The following is a 16,920-nucleotide window of genomic DNA, read 5'->3' as shown; positions in this document are numbered from 1 at the left end:
CCCAAAAGCCAAGACAAAATTACTGGGGCTCGCTCCCAAGAAGGCCGCCCGCCGGTGTAGTCGTGGCCGAGTGGTTAAGGCGATGGACTAGAAATCCATTGGGGTCTCCCCGCGCAGGTTCGAATCCTGCCGACTACGGCTCGGGGCCGCCCTTTTCCCCTCCCTCCCTGCTCTCCTCTCCAGCCCTCCTTTTGCACCAGAACCGCCCTCCGGCAAACATCCGCCGCGGGTTCCCGTCACAGCCTCCTGGGCTCCGGGGCTGGCCCGGGAGGAGGGCGGCTGCCAGCGCCATGCAGCACGGCCCGGCGCCCGCCGCGCTCGTCACCACCAGGTACCGGTGGCACCAACTCGCCGGGAGCTGCCGCCACCGAGCAGCCGGCTGCGGCCTGCCCTCGGCGGGGAAGGGATCGGAGAAAGGCCGGGAGGGGAAGGGAAGGGCCGGGAAGGGCAGAGAAAGGAAAAGGAGGGGAGTGAAGGGACCCCCCCCATCGCGGGGAGCCCGCGGTGGGCGCTGAGGACACGCCCAGGGAGGCGGCTGCCGGCGTCCCTTGCAGCGGGGACACTCGGGGTTTGGGGCAGTTCCGCGAGTTTTTTGGCAATTTGCTGCCGGAAGAGGTGCTGCTGGCATCTGGTTCGCCATGCGTGGTGGCCTCTGTGGTAGCTGAGAGGCGCTGCCCTTCCGTGGGGGCTCAGCAGGGGGCTTAGCGCGGTCCCCCGGTCCCCCAGCTTGGTGGGGGGAGGGTGTTTTGGGGTGTTTTCGGGGCAGAATGTGATGCCTGAATAATAGGTTTAGGCTTGGCTTTATAAACACCTCTCTAGCTGAGCAAGGCTGCACCACGTCCTATCCCATCACATCCCTTTCCTTCCCGTCATGTCCCTTCCCTTCCCATCATGTTCCATCCCATCCCGTCCCATCCCATCACGTCCCCACCACCAGACCCATGCCCCAAAGGCCACAGGGAGTCAGTCAGTCTGGTTTTGAGACCAGGCCAGGAACAAGTAAAATAAGTTTCTTCTGTTTTCACACCTTCTCACATCTCTAGCCGTAGGCACCAAATGTGCCCTAGGTGGGTGCAGAAGCACTGTTTTGAGCTGTATTACATTTTTCAAGCCTGTATTTCCCTAGAAGTGCCGAGCCAGCACCTCATGAAGAAAACGCTTGTGGCAATCTTTATAGAGCAGTGATAGAGGTTCCCTCCTCCCCCTTCCCCAAAGGTGTTTGAGACCACATGAAAGTAGTTGGCTATCAGATGTAATACGAGGAGCAGAAGTGCTGATTCAGCACGGTCTGGACTCACGCACCTACCTCCTAGGACACAAGGCAAAACTATTTCAATCACACGAACTTCAAAGCCATGATTTTCATCCTTAAATACTTTGCTGTGTCAGGGCCTGACTGCCTTTGGAGTAGTGGTCTTGAACCTTCAAACAGATCTGACTGAACTCACATACACGTTTTGTAGGACTGACTTTATATTAGGTTTTAGGCTGCGAGGTGGAAATCTGAACACCTGGATTTATTTTACAGTGAAGGGACTTGCACATTGTCCCGCTGATGTTGTAATACCTTCAGTAATAAAATTAGATGTATATGTGTGTGCTTAAGGCTTTAACAACTGAATATATTTTCTGTCTTGTGAGATTAGATAGCTGTATAGTTGTGAACTTTTAAAACTGTTTTTGTATACACAGGTTTGGGGGTAGGTTTTCTAGTTAATGGTAATACAAATAAATAATAATCTGTACCTGTGTAGTTAGACTACACAGAGAAATAAAAATGTTTGCTGGCTAATTTGTGTCAGATATTTTGCCTTCATTTTGTAAAGAAACTAAGTGTTCAAGTCTTTTCATCTTGTACTCTGACCTGGGTAGTCAGACTTTGGTCCCCTTTGGGGTCTTCCATGGAAGGAGGAGAGGTTGTTGGAGCTGCTGCAGGGGCTGACTGTGTCAAGACAAAGTACAAAGTCCGCCTTCTTGGTACATACACAGTGGAGTGAAGTTTCTCTGGTCACAGCACTCACATCCCTTATTTGCTTTCCTGCTTAGCAATGGCTTCTTTCCTTTTTCTGCATCTTGGCCTTTCAGCGCAGAAAGCAGATTAATTGAACTGCGCAGCCTCTACATTATATGCAACTCAAAATACAGGGTGAAGACCTGTGATTCTTCCATGAACTGCGGAAACTGCCCTGCTCAGCTGACCTTTATATAATCTCTCCTTCCTCTGTCCTGTGCTGCTCCTCCTTGATCTGCTTGTGCAAGCACAATATTAGTGCTATGAATGCTCTCATTGTATTCAGGTGAGGTCATCTGTATTAGGAAAATTAACCATGTGCCCAAGTGTCCCCTGATCCATCTGTACTGTAGACAAAATTGACTTACAGATATATGCATCTAGATTTAACTTAGAAGCAGGAGCAATAAGCCTGTGTGTCTAATATATTATTATTAATATATTAACAACCAGCTTTCTGTTTTTTCTTTCTTTTTTTTAAGGCCACCAGTGTGAAAATGATTGTATTTGATGTGAAAAAATGCAGTGAAGCTATTTCTGTCTTGTTTTTTAGGTGCTGCTCCCATTTGAATAACAACAATAACAGTATATAATGAATTAAAACACTGGGGGCTGCTTATTTTGAAACCAAGGCATTAGAAGAATTAGAGTGTGCTTTGGATATTATGTCATACCTGTTGCAGCCTCCCTGCTGACTTCTGTTGGTTTAGAATTATTTTTATATTTAAAAAACCACGTTATCCTGTTGCCATGGGAGGAGGTAATAGTGGTAGGTTTCGTGTGAAAGATGATAATGAAAGTGATCACAAGGTGTAAAGCAAACAAACAAAAATGTATCTATTTCCCTCTAATCCCTTTCCATTACAGTCATTTTAGTGGAGACTTTTAACAACTTGCAAATAAAAAAGCCTGGGTGTAGGTAAGGTGCTTGCTAACTCCCTGGCATTATTCGAACTCTCTGATGCAGCAGGGCTTACAATGACGTTGTTGTCTCATCTCAGTACATTGCTACGTGGCTGATGTTTCAAGCTAAATAAGGCTATACAGGAGGATTGGCTTGACAGTGGTTGTTCTTTTATTTTTATCAGAAGCAAAAAGCAGGTTAATTTATCACGTATGCTCTCTCTGTGGCTGCGTTAACAGAAATAAGTCACTCCTGAGTTCCAGTAAACAGCCCCGTTTGCTGCTGTAGCTACAGTCACGACTTTAGAGTGGCTGCACATCTGGAGAGCATTTGCTCTGCTGCAAATATACTAGAAAAAAAAAATCCAGATCCAGCTGATTTTACTGACAGGTGTCCTTTTAGGCAGCGTTTTGGCTGCCGCTGCAGGAGACAACACTCCAGATAATGACTTGTTTAAGGGTTCAGCAGACTGCTGTGTGCCAGCCAGGGGGTTCTAAGGACACCTGTGTATTTACACGTAAGTGCTGTTGCTTCTGTGTTTGCATCCTGTAACTGAGAACAAAATTTTGTCTGCTAGTGTAAAGAAAAGTCCTTGGCTGGCAGCAGGTGAGGACAACATTGGAGCAACCAGAATGGCATTTAGGTACCTAGCAGAAAGCCTCAGTGACAGTAGAACTGTGGTTAAAGCCCTGATGTTTTAAATATGGCTTGCAAAGAGAATTGGATCAAAAACTGAGCCTGTGCCTGTGCTTGTTGGTATTTGATTTATGGAGAACTCTTGAGATATTCTGTTTAAAAAGCTTTAGTTTTGCATTGAAGATTCAGAAGTTGCCTTCTTGGGAAAACTCAAGTTTCAAAAGAACTTGTCAGGTTTTGACATGACGAGATGAGCCTTTCAAAACTTTCTTTGAAACTAGATCGTTTAAACCACTTTAAGGCCTATTTTAAATTCACATGCCTAATGTATCCTTAGGTGAAAGGGCCTTTGTGTCAGCAAATCTGAACTTCCTAAAGAAAGGGGCAAGAATTCCACAAGACACCTCTGCAATCCACAGAGTCCAGGGAAGATGGGATTTGGCATTGCCCAGATAGCTAAGGTTAAAAAAAAAAAAAAAAAAAAAAAAAACAGTAAAAGTGCTTAATGAAGAGAAACGTGTTTTCTGATTTCATTTAAAGGGTTCACTCACATGTAGGAAGGAAGCACTTCGGAGATGCATCCAGAGAGCACTCAGATGGAAACAGCATAGCTGGCCCAGCAGTCAGCTCCAACATCTCTGTATTCCAAGTTTTAATCTAGTTCCTTGGATAGCTCTTACAAACATAAAGTTGTCCCAGCATCCAAACAAGTTTCTTAGTCCTTTTTTTGGCCCTTTTCAGGATGTCCTAAGACAAAGGAGAGGTGAATAGGGCTTGGCTTCAATTGTAGTGAACAGAGCTTTGCCTCAGAGCACGTTACAATGAGACAGGGATCTTGGCATCTTCTCATCTGCCCTACTGGGCTAGGGCAGCATTCGTGGAGACTGTAATAATATGCAAAACCAATATGTATTGTTTCATATTAAAATGGGTGAAGTCTGTGCAAATTTGTATTCCTGCAGTGTATAAACAGACCCTGGGGTGTAGGGTCTGTCCTGGGTCTTGTAGAAATGGGGGTCTTTGCACTGACTTTCTGGAACTTTGAATGGGATCCTCAGGGAGTATCATTTAAGTCTCTGTGCCGATGCCTGAACTCTGTATGTATTTTATTTTTCTCCTTAGGCAAATTCAGAATAAACACACGGGGCTGGATTTGTCAGTGCCAGAATACCAGGAAATCCGTGGGAAGATGATGTCTGGCCACGTAGAGTATCACATCGTCGTAGTTACCCGCCTGGCTGCCTTCAAATCTGCAAAGCACAAGCCTGAGGATGTTGTTCAGTTTATGGTAAATGTTTGATCAGCGCCATGTTAGCAGTGAGCTTTTTGCTTTCTTAATCTTCTTTGATTATTTTGATTCCGATGTAGCAGATACTTTGTTATTGCAGCCTCCTTGTGTCAAGGTCCTTGATAGGGAAATGCACTCTGTAATTCTGCAATAGGAATATTATACATTTATTAATTGAACTTTTTATTCCAGGAGCTCAAAGCAATATTGTCTGTTTCTTGTTCGCTATAAAGCATTTTGCATTATGGGTCAACAAGTAGAAGCTAATCGAGCTTTTTATAAATTCTGCTACAAAATTAGTTTCTCAGATACATGTATGAATAGTGGGACTTGGTGCATAAACGTGAAATAAATATACAATGAATGAAACAGAGTCACATGGAGCAATAGGAGGAATTAGCCTTGGAGTAGATAAATCTATTAGGCTTGACATGGTTTTTAAACTGTAATAAGAAAGTTTTGCAAGGAAGTGTCCTTATAAAACATAAGTGAATCAGATTGTCTTTTTCCTAATACTTGCTGAGTAAAGGTTTGAAAACACAGTATGTTACTTAAAACAGGTGAAATTAATTCCATCTCTAGCATGTGTGTGTTCATTTGAGGTGTCTCACCCTGGGCTGTCTGCCGAGTAGACAGAAAAAGTTGCGTTTAGGGTACGTTTCATTGGATCCTCTTCAGCTGTCTGCTGAATCACACCCAAAAAGTGTGTTTCTCTGCCCATTCACTATAAAGGGACTCTGAAGTCGTGCACCTTCTTGTGTGCTATGGGCATCTGCACCTTGCAGATGTTTTGGTGATACCTGTAATGTTGGAGTGATGTGAGTGTGTGGTTACCTGGTAGACCTTTAGCTCTAGTATAACTCATGCTCACTAGGACACAGCTGATAAATGGATTTGCACACAGTCTGATTTGCAAAGAAACACATCAGTTTTGTGAAACAGTGCACAGTGAGGAGCAGATCTCTGACACTTGTTGCAGTCCTTAGGCAATAGCCTTATGGTAGAAGGCAGTGCTGGCATAAAAGGCTGCTCTGTTTTCCCCTTCTGTTCCAGGGGAAATGCCTGTTCTCTTTCTTGCAGTGCTTCCTACTTCGTGACAGTTGTCATGTGGCTGTTCTGTAATGCCAGCTGAGGAACTGGTCCTGGCTAAAAACTGCATTTGGGAGTTGTTTTAGTACCAACTTACACCTGTTTCTTGAGCCTGTGAGTTGCACAGCACACATTAGTACTTGTTGTAGGACAGGGGAAGGGTCAGACATGGGCAGAAGAGAAGATGATGTGGATCTTTTATTTTTCTGCAGCAGTGCCTGCTTGTATTATGCAATATTTCCATGCAGCTCTGTGGAAGAAAGAAGCTGACTAAACCTCGGGTGTTAACACTGGCCAATTACCATCTAACTCTTTGCTTCTCTTACCAAAAGTAGTTGAGATCAGCTCTTCTCTACAGACAAGAAACAGCCTTCCTACTGTGGCGCCCCTGCTTGCTGAGCTTGTTCATTTCCACGTCTGTTCTCTCTGAGTAGGGGGATTTTCTGCACTTAGCTGCTCTTCTCAAGTGAAATGAACCTTTCTGATTTCTCCTCTGGTCAGACCCCTTGACATTTCGTTCTTTATGAAGAAGAAGACTGTGGTGTAGCCTGATGGGAATAACATTTATCTCATCAGATACTTTTTTTTCAGCTGACTAAGTCTGATATATTACATAGTTTGGTGCCTGAGAGTTATTTAAAGCCCTGAGATGGGAGATTGGAGGATGGACGCTTTGCATCGATTCATTTCAGCGAGTCTTTTCTGTACATGCTACTGGAAGGAACAGAGGGATTCACCTGCCCTAACTTACCTCTGTGTAAGTCAGATATTTTAATCTTAGTCTCTTAGGGGAGAAGGGGATGAGTTGAGCCATCCTCTGGAAATGCCAAACAGTCTTTGACTGTTAAGGGAAAGCATTCTGCATGTTTGATATCTGGGTTGGGGGGCTTCAACTCCAGGCTAAAAAGGCTTAAGGTTTAGTTGAGTTGCACACAACTTACTGTCAAGACCACCTGAGATGCTCTGTTTTTTTTTTCTCACAAAGCCTTCAGAAGGTTGTGGGTCTCCCACCCTTAGGTCCTGTCTGATATTTGAGTACCCCATGCACCACCGTGGATACCCCAAAGCATGATGACATGAGATGCCTGTTTTTAGGCAGAACAGTCTGTTCTCTGTGGTAAGATGTCAGCATTTGCCACAGATTTCTAAGATCCCATTGCAGTCAGTACAGTACTGTCAAGAACCATGTAGCTTAGCATCTGTGGCATGGAGGAACTTGATTTGCTTATCAAGCGTGGTTGGTACCATTTGAGAAGCCCTGAGTTATCTGAGATATCTTCACAGCGCCTTGCAACTTGACACAGAACGTAAAGGCAGTGGTGCTGTCCTGGAACAAAATGAGGTAAGAGACTGTACACCATCAACCTCTAGCTGGTTGTGCTGAGACAGCTGAATCCCCTACCTGAGATATTCTGTGTGAGTATGAGTTTCAGACATGTCTTTCCAAAAGGATGTGTCACTGTTGTGAGAGCTGAGACGCCTCACAGGCACGCCAACAGTTGTCTTAACCTGGAGGTAAATCCCAACCCTGTGGCTGCTGGGTGAGGTGAATTGCACCCATTGTGCTTTGTGGCTGCAGAATGCCCCGTCCTGCTGCATGTTATACCAGCACAAACAAGAACCAAGAGCCCTTCCCAGATGATTTTCAGGCAAAGTGCAAAAGACCCAGTTGACTGAGGGAGTTATGTTGGGCAGCAGGTCTAGCACTACATTTGCATAGCAAGGGAGGGTGAGATGAGACATCTGAAGGAGGAAAAAGAAAGAACCGTATATCTGTTCTGCCTTCCTCCCTGTGTGAGCAGAATAGGAGAAGGAACTTTTTCGGGTATTGTGGAACCTATAAAATTTGAGAGGTTGGAGGAAGGAGCCAGCGTTGCAACGCTGAGATGACAAGTTACAGGAGACTGGTAGGTGTGGTGGGATTTTTATTGGCTCCAGGTATGATAAACCAGTTTTGGCTACCCCAGGAGCCAGATCTGTGTTTTGAGACCCTTTGTCTTTCTTTTTCTTCCTCCTCCCTCCTCTCTTTCTTACCCTCAAAAATTGATTTTCCTTGTCCAGCTGGTTCTCTGCCTGCTTCCAATTGAAGTTCCTGTTCTCTACCCTCTCGTGCTCTAGGTGGCAGCAGTGAAACTGGCTTTCTGTTCATTAGGCTGTGAGCCGCTGCAGGCAGCGATGTGATTGTGCAGTATTTCTTGCTCAAAGAACTTCTCTGTGTCCCCTGTAAAAAGATGGTGAGTAGGACAGAAGCATCCCCTCAGCTAACTCTGACCTCAGGGCTGCAATTTAGATCACACTGGGTCAAGATGCGATATGTACCTATGGCCAAAATGAGACAAGCAGCAAAAAGAGATTTCAGATCTGGCATGTGGAGTTACAAGCTTTCACTGTGTATTCAAGCAATCTGGAGTCCTTTGTTCCCCAGCCATAATGGGACTGTGGCATTTCGAATTGAAATGTTTGTGAAGCGTTAAGAGAAGAAGAAATTCACATCCGTCATGACCTTCAGATCTAAGTTCTTAGGAACTGGAAGGATTTTTTAATTAAAAAAAAAAATGTCATTTGTAATATGCAGCAGATGGGTTGTAGAACTGCTTAACCTTAAGGTTATATTTGGTAATTAAAGGAAAACTCAGCTGTATTTCTTTCAAAGGTCAGAATCCTCTTGTCCCATTGAAACAATGAAGTTGGTTTTATCTTTTGTACTGCATAAGGTACTGCTGCAAAGGTAACACTTAATTATTGCCTGCAGATCTGCCATTTTCTGTGAGAAGAATAAAAGGCTTTATTTATCTTAAATGCTTTTCTTCTAGCCACACCTTACCTTTTTTTTTTTCCACAATTAACTTCTCTCTTCCCAGCCTAATTAAAAACCCACCCAACCTATAGTGCTTTCTCATTCTATTTGTGCCTAGCTTAATTACTTCTCTTTTACAGGTTCCATTTGTTAGTCAGGTTTGTTCTTTTTCAGAGCTGAACAAATAACTGCTGGTGTTTGACAGGCACAACATGTTTTTTGGAGGAATTTACTGCAGGACTGTCTTCCTCTCATAAAACAAAGGAGTAAAATTATGTGGGTGTGTATTTGTCTATGCTTTCAGTATTGGCTCTTTGCATATGTTGGCCTTCTTTCTATGGGCCTCAAAATCTACGCGCTGGGGCTGCCGTTTCCTGACCATACAGGTATGTTGTGGAGATGCATTCCTTCACGTTACAACCTCGGGGATGTGAGGGGAAAAGAGAAACTGCTCAGTGTGGCAATAGGCTCAGGAGCCATTAAGAATTCATGTTCATTAAAAAAGAAATACTAGAGTGCTTGCTCTTCTGCTGGGTAAAACAGGTGGGGAGAACAGCATGTGGTCGTGTAATTAAAGTCTGCTGTAATGCATACCCACGAGGTCACCAAGCAACACTGATTCTGGGATGGCTTAACTTGGAAGTGTGCTGTAGAAGCTTAGGTTGTGTTTTCTGTGAGAAGGGATGCTGGGATGTTTTCTGTTCCTGTGCCCAAAGCTGCTGGCTGTTTGAAAGCATAATGCTGCCGTACCTCCATCTTCTGACAGTGGTAAGAAGTGGGATTTTTAAAAAGAAAGTCACGTTAGCCCTATGTATTTCATGAAATACTGTAAAATCAGGCGTGTTCTTCACTCGCATGCATTGGCTGGCCAAAGTTAGCTCTGAGGCCTCCATTTCCTTGAAATCTACTCTGTAAACAAAAAGCATATTAAGCCAGGTTTGAGGTCAGAAACAGGGCATTAAAAGGAGAAGGAGCCTAGGAAAAGGAGGCATTAAATCCCATTAACACTGAGTGGGATGGAATTCTCCCCTGCACATCTGAGAGTCCCAGGCTCGTGTCCTGCAGGCATTTTGCTGCGCTCCTCTCACACACGAGGTTCTTGTGAAGAAGGGGGCAAGGCACATGCATGAGATTTGAGGGATTAGCACTAAACTTCAGGCTTTCACTTTGAACTTCCCGGTGGTTTTCTTAACCTTCTAGCTATATTTGATCATACTCATCTTACTTATCTGTTTCTGGTGCAAAAAAGCACTCAGCCCATCCCTGTCTCTCTTTCAGTTCTGCCTTGAAAGTTAATTGTTACAGGCAAATAGGGTCCTGACCCGGCAAATATGCACATCCTTTGCTGTATTTGCATGATTAACTCTTTTGAAGTTAAGTAGATCGAGCCTTTGATATTGTGACTTGAGAGAACCCCCTTGAAGCCAGTGCACTCGGGCTGACTTCAGCAGGTGGGGCTTTGGCTCAGCCGCATTCGTGTGAGTTCAGAGAGGGGCTTGGAGGGGAGAAGATGATTGCAGGATCAAGACCTAGAGGAATTATAGGTAACATAAGACAAATATTTTAGTATTAATCAAATGGAATTTGGTTACCTGATTAGGATTGATGATATAGGCTTTAGACCAACATTTTGTTTTTTAACCTGATGTTTTGGACCATAGAAACCACCGCCTCATTTCAAAGGGTTGTGAATGGTAACCAGGAAAAGAAAGATTTAATTTTGCCATGTGCTGATGTGCCTTTCTCTTGGAAGATTGTCAGAGGACATCAAAGTGCAAGGGTCAATAATGGCCGTGATAGGGCCATCTTCTTGACTGGAAAGTTGTGCAAATGCTGTGCATTCTCGACTTGAGAACCCTGTGAGACCTAGACAGTGCTGTGCAAGGCCCCTGCTGTGCTGCTGCTTTGGGACAGGGAGAGCCACATGCACCAGGACTGAGGTTGGTACCGTCTGCCAGTCTTACTACCTTGGTTTTGGTGCTGGAAATGCAGCAGAGATGACAACAGAATTGAAGGAAGATGAAGAGCCAGCAGCAGACAGGGTTTGAGGCACAGGAGGCAGAGAGCTGGCAGGGGCTGGAGGTTTCACAGCCTGTGTGGATGGTAGATTATCCCAGCAGAGGGCATCCCCACACTGTTGGATGTTGGTCTGCAGGGTGTGTTGCAGGCTTTTGGGCAGTATGTCAGAATGCTTTGCATATAGTGTTATTACACTGTGCACGCTGTGTCTCCTGCTATGGTTGGTGGTGGGCTTCAGCGCCCATGCAGATTCACAGCAGCTCAGTTAGCAATGGGATGTGAGGGAGGGTGTGCGTTTACCTTCGGTTCAGTGGTGTAAGTAGACATAAATTGAGATTTATGAATAACTTATGGATTTTGATAGAGGAGGAACGAAAATTGAGAGGGGAGAGAAACAAGTTGTTATGTCTCAGTTTACTGTTCCTTTTGGAGTATTTTATAGCTGTTTTGGCGTGGTCTTGGTTATTGTCTCCTGTCTTCTCATGCTTTCAGGCATTAATGTTATTTATTATTGCAATTAATTAGATGATAAGCATTTTTCACAAATCAGGCTTGATTTTTTTTTTCTGGGCAAAGCATAATATTGTTTATTTTTCAGAAGTACTGGTGATTTCCTCACTGCCCTTACACTCATGGTTACACAGTGTGTTCGGAAGGCACTCTGATACCATACCCTGTTCTGAGTGCTACTGGGACCCAGCAGACTGAAAATGTACAGCCATTCACAAATTCCAGATTTGCTTTCCCCTCTGTTTTTGGGGTATCTTTCAAAGGGAGGATCATGTTATCCTGGGAACACCTCTTTATTGCCTTCACTTTAGTTCTTGGCTGCTGAATTGCATGGCAGATCTGCTTGGAGAGGACAATGTCGCCTGCATTTGCCTGTGCTGAATACAGGAGCCAAGTCTAAAATCTTTGTTTCTTATTCCCCTGTCAACTCAGGTTTGTTTTCATGTTTCAGATCTTTGTGATAGGGCTGCTTGCCTTTTATTAGTGGACACCGAACCTGGAGTGATCATTGTACAACCAAAATGCAAACATTTTTCAAATCACCTAGCGTGGTTGATAATTACTCCGAAAGGCAGGGAAGCATGAAAGCTAGGCTGGTTACTGTTCTTTGTGGCAATGTCTAGTTAAGTGAGGTAGTCTAGGTGTGTCTGCTAATGTCAGGGCCTGCTCTCTGGCCTGGAGGGCAGCACAGTCTGCCTGCATCCACAGTATTGGACTTTCTTACCAACCACAAAGGCTAGCAGTGCCCAAACTGGCTACTGAGTGCTCTGTGCACCAGGCTAAGCCTTGGATGGAAAAAATTAGCTGAGGGCTTGCTGCCTGCCCAGAGTCAAAGCTGAGCCAGGCGCTATCAGGTTCCAGTAGACAAGTTCCACTATCAAGTTCCACTTACTGGGAATATGCCCCGATACTGTTTAGTTTGCTGGTAGAGGTTGTGGGGGATAGATTCTGGGTTAATCTAAACTTGTTTCCCAGTTGCTTCTGTGCTTTTTGTTGGGTTGACTTTCTGTTATCACCGTGTTGGTGGAAGTATTCTGCTTTCTTCCATCCCAACATGTGGTGCTTGAGTCTCTCCATCTTTTCAAGCACAGTATTAATTGAGATTCACTCCACTAGAGTTCACCAGAACATGTTCCAGGAGGGTAAGTGTTGCACCCTAGCAGAGGATCTGTCCCATACACTCTCTGCTAGCACTAGTTTTGGAGCTGTTGTTTTGTTTTGTTCTTTAAATAGCTCTGTGTTCATTGAGACACACTAATAGGTTTGGGGGCTGTGGAGCATCAAGATGAATATATTGGCTGTATAATACCACAGTCACATAGCATGACAGTCACTCTCCATTATGCCTCTAATGTCAGTTAGAGTGTTTTGTTTGCATGATTAGATTATTATTTTTTTTTCGCATGTTGTTTTGCAGTCCTGAATTCAAAACCGACTGCGGCGTGGAAGCCACCCTATTTCTAACCAGCATTCCCATGGTTATTGCTTTCCTTGTATCATGAGCCTTATTTCTCCTGTCTTTGTAGAAGGAATGACTGCTGTGGGCAATTTCTCTTTGTATAAGAATCTGTAGGCCATGACCAAGTCGTTTTCATTTTCTCATGGATAAACTAAGGAGTCAGGGATCAGCTGAGGTCTGTGCCCTTGGGTTTCTGTATTAGGTGCTGTGCAGGGCAGCAAATGTGCCAGCTGCTTAGGCCTCAACAGCCAGAAGCACACCAAAACCCACCAGGGCTGAGAAATCTGCCTTCTGGCATAGGGGTGAAAAGATTCACTCTGCTTTCTCCATCAGGCATGTACCTGGCTTTGCCTCCTGACTTTTGGAGCTGGTCACCAAGTAGCTCATTTTTAGTGGACAAGAATTTTTGCTGTCAGAGAAAAGTATTTGGAGCAGTGATCTTCCCAGTATTTAATTAACTGATGAGTCAGGCAAATGGATGCTGGGTACCTGGCAATGAGCTTCTATTTCATTAGGGAGCAGATTTTAATAACAGAATTAGAAGACCAGCAACAGTGTTTGGGGATTCACTGTGGAGATAACAGGCTCTTACCAGGCTTTATGTAAATCTCCTCGGTAATACATGTTTTCTACTTCAGTTTCCAGGTTTAATGTTTCACAGTGCTTAACCTGTTGCTTGCTGCCCATGTCTCCCTCTTGCCTGTAAAGAAACTTACCCAGACAACATGTTTTGTTGCAGGTCTCCAAGAAGTACAGTGAGATAGAAGAGCTCTACCACAGACTGGCAGCCCGGTATCCACAGGTTTCTCTTCCACCCTTGCCTAGAAAAGTTCTCTTTGTGGGGGAATCCGACATTTGGGAACGAAGAGCAATGTTCAATGACATCATGAAATTCATCTCAAAAGACGAGGATCTAGCAATATGTCCTGAGTTACTGGAATTTTTAGGTAACTAAAAGATGTGAGTGTCCCTTTTCCCATGAATGTGATTAATAGAAGCTGCATTAAGTACTTGACTGAGGTAGTCAAGAACTAGAGAATGCCAGAGTAAAGGCTGTGACTAAAAATATTCTCCTGTGCATCTATAGTGCTGCATAGTCATGTTTGCTGTTATTTTCCCTTCTTTCCAGTCGACACACACCTTACTCAGAAGCACTGATGCCACAGTACTTGCTTTTAAGATATCCATTGCACCCTCTCTCATTTTCCTTAGGCATATACCAAAGCTGTACTACAGAACGTGTGAGTTTAGAAGGCTAAATAATCATTTACTGCCAGTGTAGGAATGGACCTTGAAAAGACAGTGCAGGGCTCCTTTAGTGAACAACTGCTCCATGTTTTGCCTGTTTTTCATTCCTAATAAAACTACTGGGAATTGCTGAAGTGTGTACTATTGACCCTCGAAAATATTTGAGTAAAAGTGTGATGCTTTTTTAGTTAAACCTATTCTCTGCCCTTTTTTTATATATAATTTTCCTTAGCCTCTTGTCCAGTTCTTGTTGCCCATTCCAATAATCCAAACAAGTCCTTTCTTATGTTCCTTGGGCAGAGAAGGGAGTCAGTGAATAAATGGAACAGATGGGCTCTCTGCTCTTAATTCAGCTGAGAGTTGCTGAGCAGGGAATACTCCTGGTGCTGCGCAGAATTCTCAGTGTAGTGTTAGTTTTAAGGAGATGAAGTTGCAAGGTACTAACAAGTCATCGTGTGTGAACTGCCACTTTTGGAAAGGTGTGAAGCATGGCCAGGTTAGAAGTTCTGTGAGACTGACAAGAGCACGTCACTGTAACTAAATCTCTATCAAGCATGAAGTTCACAATTGAAATCAGCTTCCTGAAGTAAAGGGGGACAAAATTACATCATTTTAGGAAAAGGATTGTGCCAAATAAGGTTTGAGAGTTCTCCCCCATCCTTATCAGTGCTCTCTTGAAAGCAGACCCCTTGCACAGAGAATTTAGAATTCGTGTTGCATGAGTCTTCGCTGTATGTGGTACAGATGTCTACATCTGAATTAGTCTGGACTGTCTTTATATTCTGTGGACAGATTGTGTGCAAGTAATATGACCTGCTCATCAAAGACTGCCTTAGAATAATATGTCTCACCCTACCAATCCAGGTGGAATTCAGTATATACACTGCAGATCCTCAGGCTAGTGTACCTTCCTGACAGACGTTGGAGATACAGTCAATATATTCTGAGGTATTTAGGTAGAACTAACATGGTAAAACATAGATGTCTACATGCAGCATCCTAACCTCCACTGCCTACCCTGACCAGCACTCCTTTGCCTATAAAGGGAGGAAAAGACCAATTGTTCAGTGTAGGCACACACATTTGGTTATGAATTCTACCCGAGGTGATTAGGTACATGCAAGCATGAAAAGCTGGATGAGATGTGTCTCACATGCCATGTCAGTTTAACAGTCAAAAGGATGAAGCAATGAATTTTATTTATCAATAGTGTTTTTGTTTTGTTTTGTTTTTATGCTAGCCTATTTTTAGCTAGTCTCATTACTTTAGATTAGTTTCCTGAACATCCAGAGATTCCACAGCACGGAACAGTTATGTTCTCCTCATTCTTCTGGGCTTTGCATATATCAAGTATGGTGAGAAGACTTGGTCAAAGTGCGTATTTCAGTTTGCATCTTGCATACGGAAGGAAGTTAGAACTTCAGGCTTCTTTTTTGAGTGTAAATCAAAGAGCCACATTAGAAACTATTTCTCATGCTATCTAGTGCTGTACTTTTAGTCCAGATGAATTAAATTAGTAACAAAAAGTGTTCTTTAGCTATCTACATCTGAGCAGAGTATTTAAGCCCCTCTGTAGCCAACGGAGAGAAACAGGCACTTCAGAGGGATACTTGTTCTCAGACAACTGTCTTTGGATGCAGTGAGTCACTAGCTGAAAATTCTATTGTTTTCATTGAAGGAACATAAATAAGCATGTGTTTTAGATAAAGTTCATTTCCTTTGTCTTTCTCTACCTGACTTCTTTACATCAGTAAACAGACCAGAAATATGACAATACATCAGTGGATAGAAGGGAGAATTGGGAATAATGGAAGAGTTTCACAAAAGCTGATCATATACACCATTTCTCAAACAAAATCATGAGAAACAGGTGCAAGGCATGAAATAGAACATGACTGTAGTCCCGTGTATTCAGTTTTGCATCCTTAATTGTATTTTGCAGGGACAAAATCTACTAGTGTCATTGACTTCAAGGGTAAAAACATACCTGATGACAAAGAGAAAGAAGATGAAGAAAATGAGGCATTGGATTTTTTCAAAGAGGAAAAGACACCTGATTTAATTTCAGAGCTTGTATCAGTGAAGGGTGCCAAAAAATGTGAGAAGAAAGAAGAGGAGGAAGAAGAGGAAGAAGATTTAGACCCTCTTGGTATAATCAGGTATGGACTCAATACCTTTGTTATTTAATTTTTAGCTCAATTTTCTAAGCAAATGAGGCTGTTCCATGTCACTGTCCTGGATGAGTCCCAACCTTTATGTAAAATACTTCACAGAGGAGAAGAGGCCTCTCCTATTACGTTTCTATCCAGTTCAGGAAGAAGTGCCTCTGTAGAGGGAAGAGACTTTGTAGTGCCTCTTTAGTGCATGCCTCAGGGAATCCAGGTGAGAGAGAGACATTGAGAATGCCTTGATTACAGTCTCAGCTGCAGTAGGCACTTTAGTGGACACTGCAGGGTGCCACCACGAAACATAAAGCCCCTGGGCTGCATTGGATGTGCCTCTCTGGAGTGCACTGGTGTTAACAGTGTCTGGAACTGCTTCTGAGCTGGCTGGTATCCAGAACAATGTGAAGTTACAGCAGTGTGAAGACCAAAAGAGCCAATGCATCAATCAGGATGTTCGCATATAGGCTTTCTTTCCTCCTGCCCTTTTCTGAAGATGTCATGTGCTAAATGCCTCTAAGGCGTAAGCAATAACAGCCTGAGAAACAGAATAATTGAATCAAAGCTTGCTGAAGTTCATATCTGGGCTTGCTTACCTGCTCAATAATTTTCAGAAGGCTATCACCACTTCAAGATGGAATTTCTCACTTAATTCCCAAAATCATGAGAAGCAAATTTACTACTAAAGCCTGAAAGCAAATTTAATTTCCCTGTGGCTGGGATCATGAGTATTGACTACTTTTTTTTAGTGCTTCTCAGGCTTTAGATGCCCAAGTAGAGGGGCCCCAAAAGCACTG

The 16,920-nt window shown here is 43.6% G+C and overlaps 1 protein-coding gene across 1 annotated transcript in view; it reads left to right on the top strand.

The window, feature by feature from the left end:
• Nucleotides 1–269: 269 nt before the first annotated feature.
• HS1BP3 (HCLS1 binding protein 3) overlaps nucleotides 270–16,920 on the top strand; it is a 50,523-nt gene continuing 33,872 nt past the window's right edge. The window contains exons 1-4 of the mRNA XM_084284142.1: nucleotides 270–331; nucleotides 4,674–4,839; nucleotides 13,453–13,660; nucleotides 15,904–16,120. Coding sequence (XP_084140268.1) covers nucleotides 291–331; nucleotides 4,674–4,839; nucleotides 13,453–13,660; nucleotides 15,904–16,120 — 632 coding nt within the window. The 5' untranslated portion in view covers nucleotides 270–290. The remainder of the gene's footprint in view (nucleotides 332–4,673; nucleotides 4,840–13,452; nucleotides 13,661–15,903; nucleotides 16,121–16,920) is intronic.

This window comes from Netta rufina (assembly GCF_964035555.1).
Source record: "Netta rufina genome assembly, chromosome: 3".
In the NCBI taxonomy this organism is placed as follows: domain Eukaryota; kingdom Metazoa; phylum Chordata; class Aves; order Anseriformes; family Anatidae; genus Netta; species Netta rufina.
This window is presented reverse-complemented; position numbering and strand designations above follow the sequence as displayed.